Source organism: Globicephala melas, chromosome 1 (genome assembly GCF_963455315.2).
Source record: "Globicephala melas chromosome 1, mGloMel1.2, whole genome shotgun sequence".
In the NCBI taxonomy this organism is placed as follows: Eukaryota; Metazoa; Chordata; class Mammalia; order Artiodactyla; family Delphinidae; genus Globicephala; species Globicephala melas.
This window is the reverse complement of record NC_083314.1, coordinates 135,891,419-135,917,341: the sequence shown is the minus strand read 5'-3', so window position 1 is coordinate 135,917,341 and position 25,923 is coordinate 135,891,419. Positions and strand designations below refer to the sequence as shown.

Below are 25,923 nucleotides of genomic sequence, written 5' to 3'. Positions count from 1 at the left end.
TAAAGTTCAGATCCAGGCTTTCCACAGATACAGAGATTTTTCTGAAACTTTTTTTTGCTTGTTTTTTGATAATGTTATATATTGTTTCAAGTCTCAGAAAATGCTTTACATAAAAAACTCTCTCCTTGACATATTTTGCCTTTTTTCTCCTTTCCCCCCAAAATGTATCATAAGTATTCCTACTTCTAATTCTGTGAAATTTTTTGATCTAACTTAATTTTATCTCATCTTAAAATTAAATACTACTTTATTTTAAATTATCTCATTTAGAAGTTAATTTGATTGAATCAAATTTTTTCATTTGAAAATGATTTGTGTTTTTAAAATAAAAAATAAATGGGATCCAATAAAGGTGTGCAGGAACCTGTTTTTGCTCACAAGGCCTGTTAGGATCTCCCAAATGCAGCAGTACAAGAGGAAAATAATACTTATAAAGTGGGGGAGAAAGATATCTTTGAGTGATCCTGTTATTTTAAGTAAATGCACTAGAATATTAGGATTCTAGTATTTAATGGTGTTAGTCTGCATAGTCTGTTGCTGTAATACAGAGCTAAATATCAACAGAACTTGTTTCTGTTGTTTGGGTTGCTTTTATATACCAGCTTCAAAATATGTTTTGACACTTTATTATGTTCTGAATCAAGCTTCAGATGTGTGTAATGAAGGATGAAGTCTTTATCAGACTCTAGTGTATAAATAATGGAGAAGAGCAGTTTGGAAATGGTGTCTCTGTAAGAGGATGGTTTCTGAAGAGTTTCAAGTTATGATCTGGCGCAAGCCAAGCGCCACTGGAGGTGGCAACAGAACCGAGAGTCATCTCTGAAGGCACGGGCTGCGGCCTCTGCTGCTTTTCACCCCCTGTCTTTTCTCTCTTCTTTTTTCGATCCTCATGTCACTTCTGTAACGTTCTCATTCCTAGTTTCCATGCTGAACCTTTTGAGAAAGTCTGGCACCTCTGATCCACTTTCCTTCACAGACCCTGTAATTTTTGGCTGTATTTTTATGTTTTTCAGATTCAAGTCAATCTGAAAGTCCCAGCCAGCCAAGTGACGCTGACATTAAGGACCAGCCAGAAAATGGTAAGTTTACTTTGGGACTCTTGACTGCTGCTCTGAGAGTCCATGGTAGCCAGCAGCCAACCAAGTACAAGGCTTTTGAGGTCTGCCCCTACGGGCGGCCCACGGTAGGAACAATCTTGAGGACTCAAGGAGTTTTCTGGGCCACTCTAGCCTCCCCAAACCCTTCCCCTCAGCCACAAACCCTATCAGGGTACTCCTAAGAACCTTAGTTCCCAAGAAAGTTGATTACTGTGAGAGGCGGTGTTGATTTACCAGATCAGGATCTTTTGCAGCGTAAGTGAGGCGCCAACGCCTTTTCATTTCAGTTCCTTTTAAGGTGGCAAGTGACCCACAATCTTCTTCACTAGTGATTTAAGTTTATTGACTGACAAGTATTTTTGAGGCCTTTTCAAAGCCTTTGCTAATTGCTTTAAGAAAATCATCTCTGCCTTTGAAGGATTTTTCACTTCAAATTGTCTAAAATAAAACACTAAGGATACGTGACAGAATTAAACTCATCAGTTGCATAAATATATAAACTTTCCGTGGCAGAAACTTGACTAACCTAGAATACACACTTTATATATGAATATAATAGTATCCACTAAAATACTAACTGTGTGGCATATGCACTCCAAGGACGAAAAAGGTTGTCATAGGTTAGAATTTAAGATTGAGTAAAGCCATCAGTTTCAATAAAAATCAAGAAGTAAACTCGTGATACCCATGACATGCTAAACGTTGTATTATACACTTTCATAGATATCATCTCATAAAATTCCAAAGTGATCTTCCCTGGTGAGAGAGCTGAAGACTCTAATGGGAACTTGACCTTGAGGGACCTTTGAGGGGAATACGGCACGGAGGCTAAAAGCTCAGGCTGAGGTGTCAGACCTGTGTTCAAAGTCTGCCTCTACTTCTTCCTGCCTTTGTAATGTTGAATAGGTTATTTACCCTCCCAGAGTATTGATTTATTCCTCATCTTTGAAGTGGTATGGTAATAGTTGTATTGACATGTTGAAGAATTAAATAAGATAATGTGTATAACATACTTACCATAGTATCTTTCATAGACTTTACACTAAAAAAGCTGGCTGTTGTTCAGTATTCCTTGTATTATTTTTCTAGTCAGTATAGTTCTACCATACATTGTTTTTCACTTACTTAGAATGACCTCATTCCTCCTGACTCTCTTCTTTTTGTTGTTCTATCTATTTTTCCGTTTTGATCTCCATCTGATCTTTTGGAATAGATAGGTAAACTGAATTATGTCAGTTTTGTGGGGTGGAGGATTGAGTTTACCACACTGAATATCCTATCACTGATTTCTCAGGATTCGTTTCATTTCCCAAGCCTGGGAAATTCTCTATAACATTGTTGGGCTCCCATATTAAATATACACTATCTGACTATTCCTCTCCTCAACCTGGTATTTTGGTGGTATTTTCCTTATCAAAGTCATCTTTTCACAGCAGGCATTAAAGAAAGAGAGAGAGAGAGAGCGCGAGAGAGCTCTGAAGGCTTGTTTTTAGTGTCATAAACAGCTACATCTTATTTTTTGTTGACATTTTAAAGAGCGATATTTATAGATTTGTTTCATTCTTTATTTCCCACTTGACTTATAGATGATGCCTTATAGTTTCGTTTTCTTCGTACATTATATCTCTATATAATCTGCCTGAAGTTGTGTCCAGAGATATTCGTTTTACTTTCACCTCTAAGAGCTGGTGGGCTGCCGAGGTGTGTGGTTCACGTGTTTAGGTCTGGCCGCCCCTCTCACAGGCCTGCGATTCATCTGTCTTCATAAAATGGCCGACAAGCTGTTCACATGCAAATATAAATTGAGAGCATGAGAGGCCTGGCATGCCTTTCTGGAGCTGCTGTAATACCGATATTGTGCGTTTCCCATTCCAAAAAGAAGCGAGGATCGAGCCTGGATTTTTCGGCCAAAGGCACAGAGAGACTGGCCAAGTTCACTGTTAACCCCAGATCACTTGGTGCCACCTCAAGGATTCCCGGTACCATTTGGGAAGGATCGTGTGAGTTCAAAGAAAGAAAGTATTAATATCCAGGAGAGACAGTGATAAATTGCTATGTTTCAAATTTCTATTTATTTCAGAGAAAAGCTGAAGTTGGTTCATCTTAGACAATTCCAACTGGAGCTTAGACTAGAGGAATATCAGCCTCTTCGGTTTCCTCTTTCTGCCTTTTGTCAATCTCAGATGAAGTTATTGGAGGAAATATTTCCTCTTCCTTAAAGTCATATAATCCCTAAAGGAAAATAAATGAGGATTTCGGGACTAGGTATTTACATGCATTAGATGACTTTCTGGGGTTGCTTTGATAAAGAGTATTCTTTCATTTTCATTACCCCAGGTTATGGAAGATGAGTTCCTGAAAAGTTCTTGTTTGTTTGTTTATTTGTTTCATTTTTATTTTTAAGAAGAGAACGCTCATAAGTATATCAACAAAACTCAAGAACTTTTGAAATCTTGGTGGATGAAGAAGTGACAGACTCTGGTCTTCAAACAAAGTGGGAACTCATTATTCCTTATTTATGTATATATTCGAGGGGAAATAATATTCTTTTTATGCTAGCTCTTGAGGAGAAAGGTAATGGGAAACGAATGGTATTTTCCTAGTAAACCATGGAAAATGAATAGACAAATGGTAACATGCTGTTTCATCCAAAACCATAAACTAGGCCATGTAACTTTACCTAAAGTGGATGCAGCTGTTTCTTCCCTGCCCAACTAGTCTGTTTTTTTTTCTGTGGAATTTTTGCTTTCTTTTCTTGTACTCCCTTAAGACTCAACTGTAAAAGAAAACAAATCTTTGTCCAATTACAGTATTAGATGGGAATTTTGAAGGAATTATCTGAAGTCCAGAGATAAAATATCAGAATCTCTGAAACTCAAAATTGGTATAATATAATGATTAAAAATTCCACCTCTAGATTCAGACAGGCCTGATTAAATAATGGCTGGGCAACTCTGAATAAGGTATTGCCCCAGCCTCAGTATTCTTATCAGTAAAATGGGAACACTAAAAGATCCTTCCTCATGAGTAGTCAAATGAGAATATGCCTGTGAAACAGCATAATGCCGGGTTCGTAGTAAGGACTCAAAGAAAGGTAACTACCACCACTCTCCAGTTAAAGCTCATATCTGTAATGAGATACACATATTCAAGAGGTCAAAAGCTGGGAGCCTTGTAGTGGAAGGGGAGATAACATCAGAAATAAAGCAAGACTCTTTAGATACAGCTTTTGTAGATACCTACTGTGTTCTGAAATGTCAGGCTTAAGTCTCTTAAATCCGTCCATACTCGCCACAGTGGCACATCTATTTCGCTGTTTAGTTCTCTTCTCCACATTCTGTGTACCTCCCAGGAGTTGAGAGCTACAAAAGTGATTCAGAGTTGCTAGAACCTTCAGAATAATGCTCAAGAAAGTTATTCTGGACAGAGGGGACTCCACTTAGATGTCTTTAATTTTGTCTGAGTTTTTCCTTGGCACAAACCGAATAGAATCTGGCTTATTAAAACTATAAGCCGATGAAAGATAGGATTCATGACCAATTCCATATGCCTTGAACGTGACAGATACCTAGGATTTATTAAAATTAATAAGTAGATAAATATACTGTCATTATCCCCAAGTAGTTTTTGAGTATTTGCTCACTGTTGATTTACCAAGAAGTGTTTAAGGAAAAAAAAAAGAAACCCTGGAGAAGTTGAAGTCTAATTTGGGTGTGGATATAAGTTGTACAGTTGTATGTGTATGACACATGGGCATACATACAGATATGACTAATACTGCTGGGAAACCAAAGCTATGGGCTATACTAATGGCCATAGTAGATGAGAAGGAGGTGTGATCAAAGATATGCAGTACCAACAAACAACCCAATCTAAAAATGGGCAGAAGACCTAAATAGACATTTGTCCAAAGAAGATATACAGATTGCCAACAAACACATGATACGATGCTCAACATCACTAATCATTAGGGAAATGCAAATCAAAACTACATTGAGGTATCACCTCACATCGGTCAGAATGGCCATCATCAAAAAATCTAGAAACAATAAATGCTGGAGAGGATGTGGAGAAAATGGAACCCTCTTGCACTGTTGGTGGGAATGTAAATTGATACAGCCACTATGGAGAACATTATGGAGGTTCCTTAAAAAATTAGAAATAGAACTACCATATGACCCAGCAATCCCACTACTGGGCATATACCCTGAGAAAACCATAATTCAAAAAGAGACATGTACCACAGTGTTCATCACAGCATTGTTTACAATAGCCAGGACATGGAAGCAACCTAAGTGTCCATCAACAGATGAATGGATAAAGAAGATGTGGCACATATATACAATGGAATATTACTCAGCCATAAAAAGAAATGAAATTGAGTTATTTGTAGTGAGGTGGATGGACCTAGAGTCTGTCATACAAGTGAAGTAAGTCAGAAAGAGAAAAACAAATACTGTATGCTAACACGTATATGTGGAATCTAAAAAGAAATAAAGGTTCTGAAGAACGTAGGGGCAGGACAGGAATAAAGACGCAGAAGTAGAGAATGGACTTGAGGACGTGGGGAGGGGGAAGGGTAAGCTGGGACAAAGTGAGAGAATGGCATGGACATATATACACTACCAAATGTAAAATAGATAGCTAGTGGGAAGCATCCGCGTAGCACAGGGAGACCAGCTCAGTGCTTTGGGACCACCTAGAGGGGTTGGATATGGAGGGTTGGAGGGAGACGCAAAAGGGAGGGGATATGGGGATATATGTATACGTATAGCTGATTCACTTTGTTATACAGCAGAAACTTACACAATGTAAAGCAATTATACTCCAATAAAGATGTTAAAAAAATAAAAGAAGTAAAAATTCCAAAAAAACCCCAAAAATATTTCTTCCAAAAATGATGATTCTCTTAGTACTTGCCTTGGTCACCTAGAGACATATCAAACTAGACAGCTAGGGGCTTCCCTGGTGGCACAGTGGTTGAGGGTCCGCCTGCCGATGCAGGGGACACAGGTTCGTGCCCTGGTCCGGGAGGATCCCACATGCCACTGAGCGGCTGGGCCCGTGAGCCATGGCCGCTGAGCCTGCGCGTCCGGAGCCTGTGCTCCGCAATGGGAGAGGCCACAACAGTGAGAGGCCTGCGTACCGCAAAAAACAAAAAAAACCTAGACAGCTTAAAATAAAGAATTCACTTTTTGTGACCTAAGTTTAAAACTTGTCTTCTGTACCAGAAAGAAAGTGAAATTTTATTGGGATAATAAAGAACTTTAAAAATTAAAGACTCTTCCTAAAATTATAATTATGCTTATTACTAATATTTCCACATGAATGCACCTGAAAAATTAAGACTCTGTGTTGAGAAGAAAAAAAACTAGAGAATAGATAAATTGAGCAGCATTAACTTAGAAAAGTTACATTCAGGCAGTGGTTTCATGTGTTGAGAACAGCTTTGATTTTCCCCAGAACTCCAGTTACTATTGTTAAAATGTTAAACCTGAAGCAAATATAAGAAAAAATCAAACAATACATTTAAAGTTATTGCAATGTCAAAGACTAAAAAAAAAAAGATATGCAATATCATCATGTTCCTTTATGGTTGATAACCACATAGGGAATGGAATCCCGACAAAGTTCTCAGCTCTGACTGGTATCGTTCATTTAATCATTTTGCATATTACTGAAACCCCCTTTCTGGCTTTTCAAGAGCTCCTGAAGGTTTTAAGCCCTATTTGTTAGACTTTGACTTAGAACACCTACTCAAACCACCTTTGTGAATTCAAGAGTATTTGTGGATATTGGAATGCTTTATATTTGCAATGCTTTCTCGATATTTACAGGGCCTGTGAACAGTCCCCCAGAGCTTGCATCCTGTGGTGCATCAGGTCAGGCATTACTGCGGGAAAAGCTCATGTGATAGCCCTCCTACTTAATTCAAGGCACACTTCTGTGTGACCACGCTGAGGGAATAGCACAGTCCAACAATGGCACTCTGAAAGCACACTCCCGCACTGGGACTCCCTGTAGATGCACCCTTAACTAAAAAAGGAAAGAAAATGTGGTGTTCCCTTGCTGGAAAAAGAAAAGTTGTGTTCATGTGTGTTTTGGTTTTTTTGTTTTTGTTTTTCCTATTTACTCTCTCTCATCACCTGCACTGGCTGCTAATAATAATAATAACCTCATCTTAGTGGTTTTTAAAATGTGATATTTATAACAGGAAATCAGAGTTGGTATTTAGATAATTTTCTTTAGTTTTAATCGTGTTTGCTCTGCCTCATTTATCTGGTAGTTGCACGTATGTCAGAGACATCAGCCCTCAGATGGGCCTTTGCAATCAGTGGGAAGGCCATGAGTCGTGATGCTTGCCCCAGATTTTGAAAATTTCCAGCTCTACCTGCCGGTGTGAAAATCACCCTGGAGTACTGGTTGAATCTAGCTTTCATGTTCAACATCTTTATTTATGTCATTCCCATCCTGTATCACCAAACTAGGGATCGTTGCTAAAAGTTGCTGGAGGAGCAAGGAATGTACTTTCCTTCAGTCTCAATTGTCACTATCTCATTGGTTATCAGTTAACTCACTTCTGTGAGTATTTTGAATATTTTAGTACTTACGAAATAAATTCCAAGGCTACTGACTTCCTGACTTAAGATTTATATGTAGGATTCACTTTGTAAAAGATTTATATGTAGGATTCACTTTGTAACTTGGAGGTGAGATAAGAGAGCTATAAATTTCTGTTTCTTTTTTGGACACACATTCTTTTATCTGATAATATTCTCATAAGAAAGTACAGACCCTTTGCTTTAACTTGTTTCACTACCTCCTCAAATATGTAGTAGATACATTGCAATATTATGTTATAATATTAGTACATAGTTGGAAGGCAAAATAAAATTCATAACTCCAAGTGCTAAGAATTGTTTCTTACTACTGGATGGACTGCTGTTTTAGGAACTATTTTTAGATTACTGGGTCATTATAGTTGGGTCATTTTAGGAATTTTGGAGGCAACGTGCAGCCGAACAGTCAGCGTTTTATTGGGAAAGCAGGAGCATTCTAGCACCATTGACTTGTAAATGCAACTTGTCAGTATTTCATAATTTGCATGACTTTCTTTTGCAATTACCTAGCAACAGTTATTCTCAGCCGTGTTTTTTCCAAAAACCCTGCAGGGACAGACACAGTAGAGTGACCACCAAAATAACAGCAGTAACAGTAATGATCAATATTCTAAATATTGTAAAGGTCCCAACTCGGGGAGACATTAAAACCTAAATGCCTTCTGGTTTCCAGATCTGTGTAATTAAATTCTGACTGATGAATTTTCAGCAATGCAGTGGAGCTAGTCTATCTTCTTTTAGAGACTGGGGAACTAGAATTTGGTTTAATCTAAAAATGTCAGTCTGAGACCAGGTGAATTGTGCTTTCTTAAATATTGTTAGCAGATGTGACCCATCATTGTTTACAGGGGCTCTTGAGAAATGCCTGCAGACAAAGGAAATTCTTGGATCCTGCCTTTTGAAAGATGAGGTACCAGCTGAGGCTTCCCCCATACGCATGCTGCAGCGTAGAGTATGATGAGCTTTACCACAGGATTCAGGGTAGTTAAGGAGCCTTTTTAACTGAAAAAGAAGGATGAAATTTGCAGTCATTTTAAAGAAGTAGTTTTACCTCTAACATTATGGGTGTTTTATTGTCTACATACAGAGGATAACTAGCTGAACAGACTTTAAGTAGTTGGCTAGTAGCCAATATAGGGAATGTTTTAGACCCCTGTTCCCCTGATTTCCAAATTCTAAAACGGACTGGCTGGGTGGTCTATTTCAGACACAAACCCCACCTCCTCCCCTCTCCCAGTGCCTCACACACAAATAGTTATAGAGGAAAGAAGAAATAAAGAGGTGTCTTTCTGGTCCTCGAATTACTTCATGCCTGTGACTCTTGTTCCAGGAGAGACAACCATTTGGATGTACCATTGCAAATAGAAAAGTGTTTTTAAGTGTTTGTTTATAACTTATATGGGATTGTGTAAATTTATCCATAGATCTCGATTCTCAAAATATGAAGCAAAACAGTTCACGTAGTATTTGAATTGAGCTCAGAAAAGAAATCAAATGCGGTGCCGTCATCACATCACAGTTGCATGGAGAAGGTGTGCTGGAAGGTACACCTGGTGTTTGGCTGCAGTGCCATCTGCCCTTGTTCTCTGTTCCCTGTGGTCGAAGCCTGGATGGGCTCTGATAGGACCCTTGACAGATCTCCTTAGAAGGACCTGCAGTGTACTCCTAACGGTCACTTTCACATACCTCTCCATCACTGAAAAATCCGCATGATGAATTTTCAGCGAGGCTAGTTTGGGTCAGGAATAGTGTGTGAGCTTTCCTTGCCACAAATAACAGGGTCTGATTTGACATTTGACTATGAATTTGTTGATTTAAATCCTATATATTATTTTGGGGAAAGAATTATACATCTGTGGATCGTATTAGTAAACTGAATGTAATATAAATAATTTATTCAGGGATTTGGAGTAGCTAACCCAGCTTGATTAGTTGTCTGCTAGAAAAATTCATGTGACCACAAGGATTTTTGGCACCTTTTCTCCCTACAGCTTCCTCATTCTTTTTCTCTTCTTCAGGTTTCACTCAGCTCCAGGCAACTCTGTTCCCTTGGCATTACCTTGTCGTTAAGGAAATCTACTGGGATAGCTCAAATCGAGGTGGTGGAGGGGTAATACTTACTGCAGATTACTCTGCTCCATCTCAGTTGTTAATTTCTATACTTGGTTGATTTTATCCCAAAGGGAACAGGGGAGTCTCATATGCCTTATCCACAGGCATCATATGGCAAATATCCAAAGAGAGAAGTATAAAGGATGTTATGGTGAGGCCCAGCAAAATAGTAATAGGCTTCCAACAATCTCTTCATGAAGGAAAGTCAGTGTTTTCTTAGATCTCTGTAGGCATTTTTGCAACCAGAGAGCTTCTCAGCAAGCAGCATTTGTAAACTCAAGAGATGAACAAGTAGAAGCCAAATCACAGCTTCCGAATAGGTCAGATTAGCAAAGGAGAGCTGCCATTATAAGCCTGACACTGAGCATCTGTTAAGGGGAAATCAGTTGTCCAAGTCATTTAAAGACCTGTACCTCAATTTTCTCATAAGTAATTTAGCAGATAGTTATTAAGAATCCGCTGGGTACATTTGGACTATGTGCTGGATGCATTGAGGGAATACAGTGATGGATCAGACATCCTGTTCTAAAGGACCTGATAGTCTAGTAAGGGGAAAGAGGCTTCATTCATTCATTCATTCATTCATTCCTTCATTCAACAAATGTTTATCAAGTGCGTTCCAAGAATCAGATACTGCACTGAGCAAAACAGATAAAATCTCTCTTATTCCTTCTGGTGGGAGGAAACAGACAATGAACTAACTAATATATATATAATATACCAAATGGTATGAAATATTAGGAAGAAAAATAAAGCAAGATAAGGGATAAACAGTGGAGGATATGGGCGCTATTTTACGGAGGGTGGTCAGGGAAGGCCTTTTTGATCTGTTGACTTTTGAGCTAAGACTTGAGGAAGGTGAAGAAGAGAATTATGCGGATACTTGGGACTTTTGTTCTAGAAAGAGGGAACAGTAAGTGTAAAGACCCTGAGGCATGTTGGAGGAACACTCAGAGGGTCAGTGTGGCCTGCGGGGCACAAATGAAAGAGGAGCAGTTGGAGGTAGGGGTAGCAGGAAGCCAAATTATACTGGACCTTGTAGGCCAAGGAAAGGACTTGGCACATGCTTGACAAATTATGATATCCTCTACAAGGGTATGCACATACCCAATCCATTCATTTCTTGATGTGGTGGATATGCCCTGAGCCCCGACACTGTGTTAGATACTTAAAGTTAAGTGGTGAATAAAGCAAAAGGCCTAATTCATAGCATTGTCAAAGAAGGAGACTCTCGTCTGCCATGGCAATATCTTTTAGTATCCCCAAAGGTTTTCCCTTATGTGTGTATCACTGAAAGCAGAGTCACTTGCATGGGATAGTTGGCTTCACATACCCTCTCATGCAGATGATTCTCTTTTCATTTAATGGAGGTCTAAATCTGTTCAGCTGCAGTTTAACCCTTATCTCAGGACTCCATTTAGATTGTAAATCCCCAGGTCTCAAGTCCACGACCCCGAAGCTTGATTTTTCTCCCTAATAGTTGCCAGATTTAGCAAATAAAAATACAGGAGGCCAAGTTAAATTTGCATTGCAGATCCACAACAAATAAATTTTTTTTAGTATTACGTGGACCCTACTTATTACAAAAAAGGATTTGTTGTTTATCTAAACTAAGTCCTGTATTTTATCTGGCCACCAGTCCTAGTTCTCTACACACTCCCATGGAGGTTACATGGGCAATAGTAACAGCGGTATAGGAAAAGGTTTGATTAGTCTGTGATGATTTCATTGATCACAAAGGGTCAAACCACTGGAATTTAACCCGCTGAAAATGAGACCTGGGAAGAGTACCACGAAGTTCTAATGACTTGACTGCTTAAATTCCATTCCTCCTGCAGCTGCCGGTACCTAGCCCAGTAGTTATACAATAAGCCACTTGTGTGGCACAGTCAGTGTGTACAATACTGCAGTTGAGAGGCACTCCCTATCCAAGTCAGTGTGTAAGTTCAATTCGTGGGATAGTAATTGAGTAAGGCGTTGGGACAGTGCGTGAGTCACTTCTTCAAAGGAAGTATACCTTGTCGCAAGATCCAGTTATTGGTAGACTGTTGCCTCTTGAAAGATGGTGAAAATCAGTCAAATAATACAGCACTGGAAAATTCCTCCTTCAAAGGCGATATAGAGAAAAGACACTTAGATTGACTTGAAAATAGAAGGTGCCGTATTTTTATGCTCTATGGGAAACTAAATACATATGTTTTCACTTAGGACTGTTTTATTAGGAAGACAAAACTTGTCTGAATATGTTACAGGAGCATGGCATGGTCTTTGTACCCTCCTGCCTTAAGAAAGGATCATGTTCACAGATTTAAGGAAAGCAGTTTTGGAAAGGAGGGTTAAACTCTATTGGGATTTAGAACCAGGTGATGACAGGAATAATGAATTTGGTGATTAACAGTCATGCTAGTAGCTCACATTCGTTGTGGACTTCCTGTGTGCTGGTGTGTTAGGTTGGGTCCCCCAAGAAGAATATGCCCTTATGGGATTAGATGTGCAGGGATTTATTGGGCTATGAAGGGAGGGAGCCAGGCTAGGTTGGAGAGACTTCAGACTGCAATAGTGATTTGATACCTGTGAAAGGAAACAGGAAAGGAAGGAGGATTGGGAAGGAAGAATCCTGGACATCAGTAAGCTTCTAAGAAAGTTTTGTACAGGCCAATGGAGAGTCTTTGAGCCAGTCACTTGTTATAAAGTTTTTTGTCCCACAGGAACCAGTCTGCGTTAGTATCCTCTTCTTTAGTCATTGACTAGGAGCCTGGAGGAAGCTCCTGGGAACAAACATGGTGATAAATCCAGAGGGGAGCTGTTGGGGTTGTCAGGCAGTCATGCTTCTTGTAACATGCGATATGAGTGTCTCATTTTTTATGGCCACCACAGCGAGGCACTATGCTAAGGGTTCTAGATTCATGATCTTGTTTCACTCTGATACAACCCTATGGAGATAGGTATTCTTAGGTTACCCATTTTACAGATGAGGAAACTGAGATGCAAAGAATTTAGGTAGCTTGCCCACAGTCAAGAAGCAGAAAGGACAGAGTTTTCAAACTTAAACTCCAGAGTCTAAGTGCTTAACAATGACCTTGCATTATAGCAAGAATAGTATTCAAACTCTGGTTCTGTAACTTACTGATGATGTAAATTTGGGCAAGTAATTTAAACTCTTGGGCTTGTGTTTCCTCATTTATAAGGTAGAATGTTGTCACCTTCCCAGGAAATGTGTTTTAGTTGCTGTTTCGTTTTGAGCTTAAACAATGTTCATTCCTTTCTTTCCTCGTGTTGTTCCCTCATCTAGGATGGTCATGTCTTCCTTTATTCCCCGTCTCATTCTCTCAGTATCTGCCTCAGCCTTGCTCAGGCACCCACAGGCTTAATTACGTCCTCAGAACTAACAGGACTGTTTCTATGCAGATTATGTATATGAATATATCTCTATGGATGTGTGTGTGTATAAAGTGCCCAGAACTTGCAGTGATCCATAGGAGATACACAATAAAGCGTAGCCCACCTTCTCTTTCATCCACTTCATTGCCTCATGGACACGAACCCTGTGCTAGAGGGCAATCTAGAACATGTCTTTTTCTTGTTTTCAATTTTTGGGGCAAAATTACATTCTTTTGGAAAAATTACGTTCTTATTTTTCATATGAACATTCTTTACTCTTTTTTTCTACAGTTTCAAGCATCCTTAGTCTATAGCTCCACAATGGATACTTTGAAACAATGGACTAAATTTTTATTAGATTTTTCTGCTGGAAGTGGAGTATATAAAAAGAGATTAGTTGTAAGGTGTTTATACCAGATGCCATTGTGTTTGTGGGCTGGCATAAAACAATTATGATTGCCAATAAATTGGAAAGTATTTCACTTGCAAAAGATGTAGGAGTGTAGTTTTATTGAAAACATATAAAACATTTATTTCCACTCTCCATTTTTTGTGCAGTACAATAGAAATTTGCACCTCATCCGTTTGATTTTAGATTTCTGAATTATTTAAAAGAATTGGTTAATTCTCCATTTCAAGTGAGTTAGACAAAGTTCATTAGGATATCTGATTCCTAGCATGTCCCCCATTCACAGATCATGTTAACTCCTTAGAGAGGTTTATCTTCTTTTAAAATTGCAAATGCTGTCCAAACTGAAAGCTTTTCAATTTAATGCATTCTTACAGCTTTGGACTATAAGTAAGATCCTTAACAGTAGAGAGGGAACAATGAGGCACCTTGTTGTCAGAGCATCGGCCAGTTCTAAAGGTAGCAGTGCCCAGGACATGCATGTCCCTTGAGTTCTAGTGGATTTGCAAATTGATATCATGAAATATATATAAGTAAAACTCAACACATGCTAACACATGCTCCTGACCAGTGGTTGCCAACTGGCAGTTCTTGAAGGTGACCAAAGGAAAAAAAAATGTAAAGAAATTATGCATTTTTCCCTAGATAATAAGATGCATAAGCTGACAATTTTTGCTTTTGACTTTGTGAACTCACTGGTTATCTTATCCTTACAGAGACTGTTTGGCAGTTATAGTTTGGATTCATTTAGTTCAAGGTGGGGGAGAGATGAATTATCCATAATTTAGTAAAAATGGTAAATTAAATACTTTGAGAAGTAGGCACCGTGAGAGGAAACTATTACGAGATGTCCTTAACGGTGAAAAGACACAGAAGCCTCTGCTATAGACCAGTGGTTGATAATAGCCTTTAACTTTTTCTTTTGGCAGGAGAGGGAAGAAGAGAAAAGCAGGTACCCGTAAGAGCCAATAAAGACGAGTTGTGCCCAGGGGCTGCTCATCATCTCCACAGTGCATCCCTCCACTCATTCTTTCAACAGATATTGTTGAACTCACTTCTTTCTGAGCGGAATTGATAGTGAGGGCCAATGAGAAAAGCAGCTCAAAGTAGGAGACCCAAGTATGCACTTCTGTGCATAAATTGACCCAGGAAATCATACTTTTAGAATATAAGATTTTAACAAAGTATGGCTAGCCTAATCATTCATAATTGTGTAGAACATTTGAGTTCTGGGTTCAGAGCTCTTTCTGTGTGGATTCTGTCCATCACTAGGAGAGGTGAGAAAACTGACCTTGGCACTAGGCACTTTAAATGGTTTGGCTATGTTGTCTTAATTTGTCCTAATCTAAGAGGTAGAGGATAAGGAAAACGAGGTTCAGGGACATTGAGGCACAGATTGATGGCCAACAGCTAGGGAGTGGCGGAGGAAATGCTGCTTTGTCTTCCTGGGGAAGGCTCTGCCATTAAACAGATAATGGATAGTGAGGTGCTTTGAAAGGTTTTGGAATGCTTTACATTCAGCAACTGTAATAATCTCAAGTGATTTGTATTATTAGTACAATAATTGTACTATTTCAATGTATTTTCTCTATGTCCTGTCCTTTCTTCCCAGGGAAATCGTAAACATGTGGTTGGAGAATGACAGTGGTGGGGATAGTGGTGGTAAATTAGTTAAAACTAGATAATCCATCCATTATTTTAAGTGAACACCAACAAATGAATAGAGTAATACGTCATAATGTGATGAAAATTAAACCAATAAGAGAGGGTCTGCAGAATTCCACATTTTCCTAGGGATACTGTTATGTACCGTGGGTGACACGTGACCATCTGACATAGGTACCAAATGAGGGAGATGGCACTGTTAATAACAAATTCATCATTATTTTTTAGAAGATGCAACATAAAAATAAGTAGAAACCCCAGTGTTTTCTTTGGGCCCCCTAATATGTGTTTTGAGAGACCACCCTTGGGGGAGAAAATTAATGTTTGGGTTGTATTCCAAACATAGTATCTGGCAATCAATAAATATTTTTGGAGAGAATGAATAAGTGAGCAAATGAGTGTATGAATGGCTCTTGCCCTCAGGAGTTTGAAGTCTGTCCCACCCCCATCTCTATTTTGCCCTTCCCCCCATTCCTCTCCTCACTGGTAACCACTAGTTTGTTCTCTGTATCTGTGAAAAAGTCTTTTTCTAAAACTTAGCTACATTTGACATATAACATTGTGTATGTTTAAAGTATAAAACGTATTGATTCGATACATTTACGTTGCAAAAATATGATTGCCAGGCTTCCCTGGTGGCGCAGTGGTTGAGAGTCCGCCTGCCGATGCAGAGGACACGGGTTCGTGCCCCGGTCCGGGAAGATCCCATATGCCATGGAGCGGCTGGGCCCGTGAGCCATGGCTGCTGAGCCTGCGCGTCCGGAGCCTGTGCTCCGCAACGGGAGAGGCCAAAACAGTGAGAGGCCTGCGTACCGCAAAAAAATATATATATATATGATTGCCATTGTAGCATTAGCTGACACCTCTATGGCATCACATAATTATCATTTTCTAGTGTTGGGAACAATTAAGATCTAGTCTCTTAGCAAGTTTAATGTTTATAGTATAGTTTTGTAGTCTGTAATCACCATACTATGTATTAAGTTTCCTGGACTGACTTACCTACTAGTTTCAAGTATGCACCCTGAAATAACATCTCTCCCATTCTTTCACCCCCAGCTTCTGATAACCACCATTTTAGGAGTTTAAAGTGTTTTAAGGGGAATAAAGTAATTCTACCCTCTTCCAATTCATTCTTTCTTAATTATACATATATTGCTAATCCTTGCGTTAGGCAATAGTAATATAAAGATAAATGAGATGCAGACCCAATGCTCACCAGATATATATTCTATCACGGGAGATGGATATTTAAATAGGTATTTTCCATAAATTGTGACTGTGATCTCCTGAAGGTATTTAGATAGTGTTTGGGGCCAATGATGGAGGAAGGTACACATGATTAGAGCTATGCAAGAGGCAGCAATCGTTATAGGTGTTTATAGAAGAGCTTTATTAAACATTTGACCTAAATATTGAAGCATATGTATGGTATGCTATGCTATGGCTGTGCTATCCTATGGCTTCCCTGCCTCTTAGAATGAGCTCAGAACCCCCATTCCATACTCTGAAGAAATCTAAACTTCAGCCCAGGATTTCTGCATGTTTCTGGGAGGGCTTTCAGGCTACAGTTCCCTTCTGGCTCTTGGTTCCTACACTTGCTGAGTTAGTTTAAGTGATAGATCATCTCTCAAGCCATACAACACTCTCTTCCATGGACTGTGCTCCAGATGTTGGGATCAGCCCCTTCTCCATATTTCTGTTCTGTGCACACACAGAACATATGTGAGTCACTGAGGTTGGTAAGTTGCGTGGTAACGGGGTTGGGGAGGGAGCACTTAGGTTATGTCTCAGAACACACAAACCACTTCACACTGATTTTACACAACTCTGTCCCTAAAAACACTTAGGCGCCTGTGCCATGTTACCATGGCCCTCTCTTTTCTCCCTCCCCCCTCCTCTCTGAGCTTCTTCTTGTTCCTGTTTAGTTCTTAATGCAGAGGAGTTTCACTATATCTTATTTCCTTGAATTTTGCAAATTGATGTTCCTGGGGGGGGGTCTCCTTTATTAATAAGAAATGTACCACCAGTACATTTTCCTAATCAGTGAATGCTGGTGCTCTTGATACTATAATAAATGGGATTCACAGCTTCTGTATGTGTGAGAGGGAAGATGTAGCATCCTTATTAAGCAAAAAGAGCATTCGACCCACCACATTAGACTCAGTTTGGCTAAGGCATTGTGTTTCTGAACAGTTTCTAATACAGCATAGTCACATCATGTTTAATTCTTGGATGGCCAGTCATCTGCTATGTCTCCCTCGGAGTGAAGCTTGCAGGCTGCCTGTCTGACAGCTAGAAAGCATCCATAAATGAGAGACAGAGTCGAAATTAAAATGTGACTCCTTTGGCATCCACCTTTCGAACTTAGGCCTTCCCCCACTTTAATTCAATTTAGTAGATGTTGGATGGAAACTAATACAGTTAAAAAGAACTTCATGTAATCTCACGAACATTCTTAGAACATGATGCTCAAGGTTTTCTGGTCCAGGATATTTGCATTTGCATTTATAGAACAGTTAGAGGTAGAATTCTGTGCGTGTGAAAAGTCCTTGCTCTGAGAATGACATTTCCAAGCTGTCAAAACCGGATGCACCCGAAGCTAAGATCGAAATTCCCTTTTATTCTGTAAATATTGAAGACAGGGCTTAGCGTGGCACTTGTGAATTTGCTAGCCAAGGAACTAGCCTACTGGGTTGAAATCAGAAAAAAGGCTATTTGTTGAGTTTAAATTGTCACAAAATTCAGGCTTGAGGGATGCAGTGAGAAAGTATTGCAAGCAGTCCTAGCTCCACATTTTCCTGCCGGCCATTTAGCCCCTGTGACAGTATTTACTAGTGCATCATTTGGGGGTATAAAAAAAATGAATGAATATATGTTGCTTGACTGTTCTTATTTCCAACTTCTTGATGTTTACAGAGAACCACAGAGATAGTCACACTAAATCTTCACATATTATGTTCATCCATTCAAGCAACATTTATTTATTGAGCATCTGCTGGATGCCTGACACTGTTCCAGGCATTAGTTACAGCAGTGGTCCCCAACCTTTTTGGCACCAGGGACTGGTTTCGTGGAAGACAATTTTTCCATGGACCGGGACAGGGGGAGGATGGTTTCGGGATGATTCAAGAGTATTACATTTATTGTGCACTTTATTTCTCTCATTATTACACTGTCATGTATAATGAAATAATTATACAACTCACCATAATGCAGAATCAGTGAGAGCCCTGAGCTTGTTTTCCTGCAACTAGATAGTCCCAACTGGAGGTGATGGGCGACAGTGACACCCGAAGTGTGTTGCTTATGTCCAGTCTACTCTGTAAGATGCAGCTTCATTGTCACTTGCCACTCACTGATAGGGTTTTTTTTGTTGTTGTTGTTTGCGGTACACGGGCCTCTCACTGTTGTGGCCTCTCCCGTTGCGGAGCACAGGCTCCGGACGCACAGGCTCAGCGGCCATGGCTCACGGGCCCAGCTGCTCCGCGACATGTGGGATCTTCCCGGACCGGGGCACGAACCCGTGTCCCCTGCATCGGCAGGCAGACTCTCAACCACTGCGCCACCAGGGAAGCCCTCTGCAAGCAGTTGATTTATTATGGTCTCTGTGCAGTCAAACCTCTCTGCTGATGATAATCTGTATTTACAGCCGCTCCCCAGTGCTAGCATCACCGCCTCAGCTCCCCCTCAGATCATCAGACATTAGATTCTCATAAGGAGCGCGCAACTGAGATCCCTCGCGTGCGCAGCTCACAGTAGGGTTTGCTCTCCGATGAGAATCTAATGCTGCCGGTACCGGTCTGTGGCCTGGAGGTTGGAGATCCCTGAGTTACTTCTCTGGAAACCCAGAGAAGTAAAGAGATGCGCCTCAGGTAACACACAGTTTAGCCATAGACCTGAGACCCTGAATATCCCAGTCCCCCGTCCAGCATTGTTTCTACTATATTATTACTCTACTTTTCTTAGGCTTACACTTTTCCCCACAAATAGACTGAAATCAAATGGTTACTTGAAAGGCTATTGAAGCCGTTCTTTTAATTTGGCAACAAGTTGTAAAGTTTATTTGAAAGTCACTCACTTAGTATTTTGAATCAAATTTTGGCAACTTTAATATTACGTTTATTTGTGGGAATAATGTCTGCAAGGCCAACATCATTATAAAGTGGATTGTAAACTCCATGAAGGCAAGGAGTATTTATCCCTTCCTATTTGCCATTTTCTACTTAGCACAGTGCCTACCACATAGTGTGTGTGGATATTTATCTGATTTATCTGATGCCTTACGGTACTGCTCTTGTCTGGTGTAGTATGCATGCAGCACGAGCTCTCCAGAGAAGTCTGTCGCTGGAAAGATTATACGTGACGTGATCCATATTCGGTGGGCCTCTGCTGAGGACGTGTAGTTCCCAGCCCATATCCTCCTGTTTCAGCGCTTAGATGGCCATCAAGCAGCTTAGAGTGTTGCTTGCTGGATTGTGGTAGCAGCCTCTGATACGCGGGACACAGCAGACACAGCAAGGTGCTTTTATGGTGAGGCATGAAAAGTTTGCTGCCGGTCAGGGAGGGAAGGTTTTCCCTGGGACTTGGCTGGGGCTGGCGGCATTGCAGGCTCCACATTTGATGGTTCTCTCTGTGCCCCATCACTGCCATCCTCCTCTGCCCACAGCTGTCAGCTTTCCACGCTCTGAAGGAAAATCTTGTAAGAGGCCGAGCTGGCTGTAGCTAGTCACAGTGTGAGATAAAGGCATGTTACCTGGCAAAGCTGACTTTGACATGAAGGGATCTTTGCGATGAGAGGTTGAGCAGAGCAAAGGAAAGCAAGAATAAGATAGAAGCGGATTCTGTGTGAGCGTGTGTGACAAGAAAGGCCAGCTCATATGATTTTAACAAGCATCAAACTGTGGAAAAGCATAAATATTAGACATGGTCTCTTAGTTCACTTTTCTTTCTCACGATCTTTTAGGGTAAAGAACATGCATAAAATTTGAAGAAATAATGAGCTTGATAGTCACTTTTATTGGAGGAAGTTGGTTTTTGGAAGGAAGAGTGAAGTCCTGTGATTTGAGCTTTGACAGGTGCATGGGTGGAAGAGGGATGGGACACCCTTGACTTTGTCACCTGCCTGGCTGTGAAATGTTTTTGAAACATTCAGACCTGGACTTCCCACACTTACGAACTGTAACTGACCCTGGAAGAGAACTAACCTCTTCGTGTCTCATCTTCCTCATCTGTGAAATGGAACTAGGTGATTCTTGCCCTTCCCTCCCAAGGATTTAGTAAGGATATAATGAGATAATGTATCTGAAAGCACTTTATGGGCAATCAAGCCATATATAAAATGAGCTATTGTAATAATTTCAGGTCATCAGGAATTCCTTCATTTCCATCCCTGGTTCTCTGAAACATGCTGGGAGGCCACTGAGTATATTCCACAGTTTTTTCCTTCCACCCCAACAGTACTCATTTTCAAGTGCATATGGTCCCAGAGCTGCTGCGTGGGAAGTGAACGCCCCTTTCCATGGGCAGCGTAGTTTACCATTTGGCACAGGGCTTCACCCCCATGAGTACCTTCACCTGCAGAGAGGTATTCTTTCTGCATTTACCGTGGCACCACTTTTACCCTCTATTCTGAACTAGGCTGGAATTCTGAAATTTTCAAAGATAATTTTTTAAAAGGTAGGCATCCAAAATTACGTCAAATAGCCTAAAAAAATAGATACGTGAAACCCACAGTTGCTGATGAAATTCCAGCTGGCAGAATGCATCTAAGGAATCTTCAGACTATGTTAGTGTATCAGTGTTTGACTTCAAACTGACTCAGGTTTATTCGATCTTAAACTCCCTTGACTCCTCAGACGTTTTTTCTTATTTGCATTGAATATATTCACCCCAGTGGCATTTAAATCCACTTTTAGTTGGCTTTTATGTAAACTTTTCTTTTTCTGGGACAACAGCTCCGAGACAAAATAGGCTCTAACCCTGTGTATTTGTTGTTTTGGCAAATCGATAGATTTCGCTAGATGGTGAGAGTTATAGGGATATAGTTGTTTCTAATAATTCTTATGTGTATTTAGTGGTCTTAAAAGAAAGTATTAGTGTCCTCATTCTTAAGCCACTGGTCTGAAAGATCTATCAAGCATAGACTCTAAGTTCCCTGATGAATTATCTCCAAGGTTCAGAAAGTAGTTTTGAGCATTTTCTGATTCCAACTTTTATCTCTGCTCTTGAGCTTCCATTTCTACCCACTGATAATTCCTGACCACAAAATATTTGTGTCTTCGCGACATCAAAGTTTATTTTTAAAAAGAAAATAATGTTCCATCGAACAAAAACATCCAGTATTTATTGGGAGGGCTATGATACATTTGCCTTTTCAGGCATTTTTCTGGTTGAACCAAATTCTCTCACCTCCCCTTCTCAGAAAAGTCTTCGACCCTGCCCACATAGAGGTGCAGCAGAACAAACAAGGTTCAGCCGTTGCCAAGACCATTTTTTTTTTTTTTTCCTCTGTGGTATCTGCTGAGGAAGCTCTTACTTATACTTTGACATATATGACATGAATTGGTGGAGAAGAGCCTCTTCTGTTAAATGGTTCGTTCATTTCACTGGCCTGATGTAAGTTATATGAACCACAGTGAAGCACAACAATTACTAGTTTAATTCCTTTTCTACCCTGTATTCATTTAAAAGGTTTGCTCTATAAATATAGGACCTGTAGATAAAAGGTTTCTGTAAAAATCACTCACTTTTCAAGATGTTTTCATTAGTTGGTATTCATTTAAGCGGGTTCTACTCTGCATACCATTAAAGGTGTGTGTAAATGTTTTTATTGGTTTCTTCCCTATCTTCCCCTTTTATATTTCCTCCATAAGAGGCAATGCCATTAACCTTAGCAGTGCTGAGTGTGATTGTCTTTCGATCAGCCCCATCATTGCAAACCACTGATCCATAGCTTACATTACTTAAACCACTGGTTCCTAAACAGAAAAATAGCCCCATTACCTTCCTTGGAATGGTGATTGGCTGTCTGAAAAAGCCTTTCAAAAAGAAGAGTGAGCAAAAATACTCCCTAGTTCCTTTGGGAATAGTCCTTTCTTTGATAGAAGTGTTTGTAGTAGTGGAACCTGAGTTTCCTATTTTAACTACACATGAAACACTTATTGAGTACCTGCTGTGTTCAGGGTGCTGTTTAAGATACACAGATGATGCCACGATTTTTGGATGCAGTCCTTTAAGAGACATACTTTTTTCCTGCAGTTGATAGACATGTATGCTCCTAATAATAATGCAGGGTAAATATGCTACATGCTCTAAGAGTGAAGCAGACAAAGTGCTCTGAGGATGTAGAAGAGAGAATGCTTTAATTCAGACTTTAGAGACAGGGAGTGGAAAGTTACATTTCACCCAGCAGAGAAGAAGAGTGAGGAGGAAAGAGGAAGAGGCATGTTCAAATCAGTGAAATAGCCACCAGAGTCACTGTGTGGTCTGAAAGTTTGTGGTGAACTTTGAAAATAGCCGTAGTCTGGTATGACTTGTGCAAAGTAAAATGAGGGGTGATGGAAGGCATAGCATCTACAGGGATGACATTCATATTTTAGCCTCCCCTTTGAGGTTCTCCCTGCAGTGTAAATCAAAGATCCTATCAGTCCACACATGTTGGTGGACTCACTACTATCTTCAGAATTTCACTTAACCCCACTCCATCACTCAACCAGTCAGAGCGTTAGAGGATGCCTTGAATTAGGAACCCAGAAAACTGTGTTCCATTCCTGGTTCAGCCGTTAATTAGCTATGCTCTTGGATAAGTAACTGTTCTTCTCTGAGCCTTGATTTACTCTTCTGTAAATTGGAGATAGTAATAGTACCTACTCCATGGTTATTAAAACAGTCTTAAATGAAATAATGCATAAAAGGTGCTTAGTATAGTGCTCAGTATGTAGCTAGTGCTCAAAAAATGGGAACCACTAATTTAAAATGATACTCTGATACCTCATTGCCTATCTTAAGTGAACTGGACTTTATTTTAGTGATTGATAACTTACAGTACAGTGGGAAAAAGCCCTCTGTTCAACGTGGCTGCGTTAATTTGGAAACAAGATCCAGTTTATATTCTTCACAATAAAAATCACACTAAGAAAGTACTCACTTGTATTTGTAGAACAGGTATTTTGAAAATTTTGAGACCTGAAGGTTATGAAATTATACTTTAATGCATATCTAAAATAATCATATAATAGAGCTTTTCCCATTGCTTGACATTTGTTCCTGAGTGTTCCAGTGAGTTTATAGAAGCGAAGAGAAGATGGGCTTCTCTAGTTACATCCCGAGTGCTGAAGTTTTCCTTCTCTTACAGATTCCCATCCTGTATCAAAGGGCTCTAAAGATCCCTCAGATCACTGTTAGCATTTACTGCTGTTACAGCAATTTTGCATCTTGATCTTCTCATTGACTAGTATTTTCCCTTCCTCTTCAATCTTTTGAACTTGCCTCTGAACTTGGAAAAGACACAAGTGTTTGAAAGCTCGATCTTGGTCTGGCTTAGGCTATGGAGGAGAGAGTTTTAACTTACGTTCCCCAAATCAGGCCACTACCTCTTTAATTTTTCTTTTTAATTTAATCTCTATGTCTGTACAAGAAAAATTTTCACTTAAAGCATGACCTTTAAGAAAAGCATTTTTGTTAAAGGGAAATCTTAATGGAGAGAACTATAGATAACGAACTTGAAGAAAATGTCTGGCAACACAGACTTCTGCAAGTTTGAAGCTCTTGGTGAAATCTCAAATAGTCGGAATGGAAAATTACCCAGTCTGTTTCCTCAAGATAGACTTGTTTGTACAGCTACTCAAAGTTTAAATGGCAGAACAGTAGGTACACACGCTGTACTTATAAGCTGTGTTTGTATTACAATGCTGTGTTTTTAACCTCCTTTTAGTTTGGAACACAAGCTGGTTAATGTCTTAGTTCTTTGCTTCCTGGATTATTAGTGAATAGCTCAGTTGTATTTAATAACCAGAAAGAAAGGAACAAACAGGCAAATAACTTCACTAAGATTTTATTTCTCTCTCATCACTTAGGTTTTTCCTTCAGTTTCATATGAAGACTATTTTCACATTAGATATTGAGTCCCACTCTCATGAGATCAAAGAATTTTCAAATATCTGAGGTTTCTTGTGTATACTCTTATTTTGTAGAGTCCCATTAAAGGTCCTCTCAATGAGCAAATGAACTAAGGATGACTTAAAATAATGATTTTTCTTATTTTTTATGGCTGTCTCGCAGTTATCACCATTCTTAGCAGTAAAATATGGTTCAGCTCTGATGATCATATTTTATATGCTATGGGTAACAGCAATGATAGCTAACATTTGTATTATACCCTGGAGTGTTACGAAACACTTTCCTATGCATCATCTCATGGGATATCTTGCAGATCTTCTTCTAAGTATAATTACATGATATTCAAATAGATCTAAACCCATTTCAGTAGAGTCTGAGTAATAAGCATATTGAATTTTGAAAAATTGACACCTGTCTGAAATTTTTGAGAATAAGGCATTTTAGAAATTAGACTCCAAGAACTCTAAATCCACATTTGTATTAGGTAAAATAATATTACAGAAAATGCCATTAAAGTATGATATAGCTATTTCTGTATATTGGTAGATAGCCCACAGAGATTTGTTGAACTTGTTAAAATAATTCTCTACAATGAATAATCCAGTACAGCCAATTTTATTTCTGTTTCATGTAATCGTTCTTTCTCATGAAAATATACTAGTAAAATTGTAATCTTTACAGATGAGTGTATGTGTCTGGATTGTATATATGTAATTTGTACATATATGAACTTCCATTTTATGAAGATTGGAAGACTTACTTACAAAGAAAAAGTACAGTAAAATGGAAAATATATTCAAGTAAAAAATGAGGATTGGAAAATAATATAAATCAAAGTAGAAAGATAATTAAATTTGAACAAAGATTCTACTATACTGTTCTACATAGTTAATAGCATTGAGCCATAAGCTTGGTTCTGAACTTCCTCGCAGCCAAAGGAAAAAGAGAAATACACATGATTAATTATGTGCTTCTCGTTACCTATGAGATGATACATACCAGTTCCTCAATGGAAGAAAGATTTTCATGGCACTTAGTTGTAATGCTTTTTCATGTGGAACTTCAGCAGTAGGACTCTGAGGGATAGAGCGGCATTCAGGACATGGATGCAATAGAGGATTTGGTAAGATAGCTTCTTTTGGGGTCCACTAACTAGAAACTGAGAAACTAATGCAAATGTCTAACTTCATGAAAATTATTTGGCATAATCAGTGACAGAACGTGCTTCTAATCCATCAGAAAATTTACAAAAGCTAGAGAAATTGACATTGTGATCTTTACAAAAATCTATGGAAGTAGGTAGGTCTCAATGTCTTCACATGGTTTTAAATGTTTCTCACAACTAATTTTTTGATTAAATTTCCCATTGATGTGTTTTAAGAACTGATATTTGCTGAAAGACTGGATCTTTATACGTCACAGAGTAAAAAAAGCAGAGTTTGCCTTTCAGGGTAGAAACTGGCTCCTCAAAGATGATTCTTGCCCGGATGTAGGGGGAAACAGGTATTTGCCCTTGTGG

General features: G+C 39.4%; 1 protein-coding gene across 10 annotated transcripts in view; it reads left to right on the top strand.

The window, feature by feature from the left end:
• The window catches only part of NFIA (nuclear factor I A), a 595,358-nt gene that overhangs the window by 388,484 nt on the left and 180,951 nt on the right, over nucleotides 1-25,923 (top strand). For all 10 annotated transcript variants that reach the window (XM_060304981.1, XM_060304976.1, XM_060304960.1 and 7 more), the window contains exon 3: nucleotides 1,014-1,079. In XM_060304981.1, coding sequence (XP_060160964.1) covers nucleotides 1,014-1,079 — 66 coding nt within the window. The remainder of the gene's footprint in view (nucleotides 1-1,013; nucleotides 1,080-25,923) is intronic.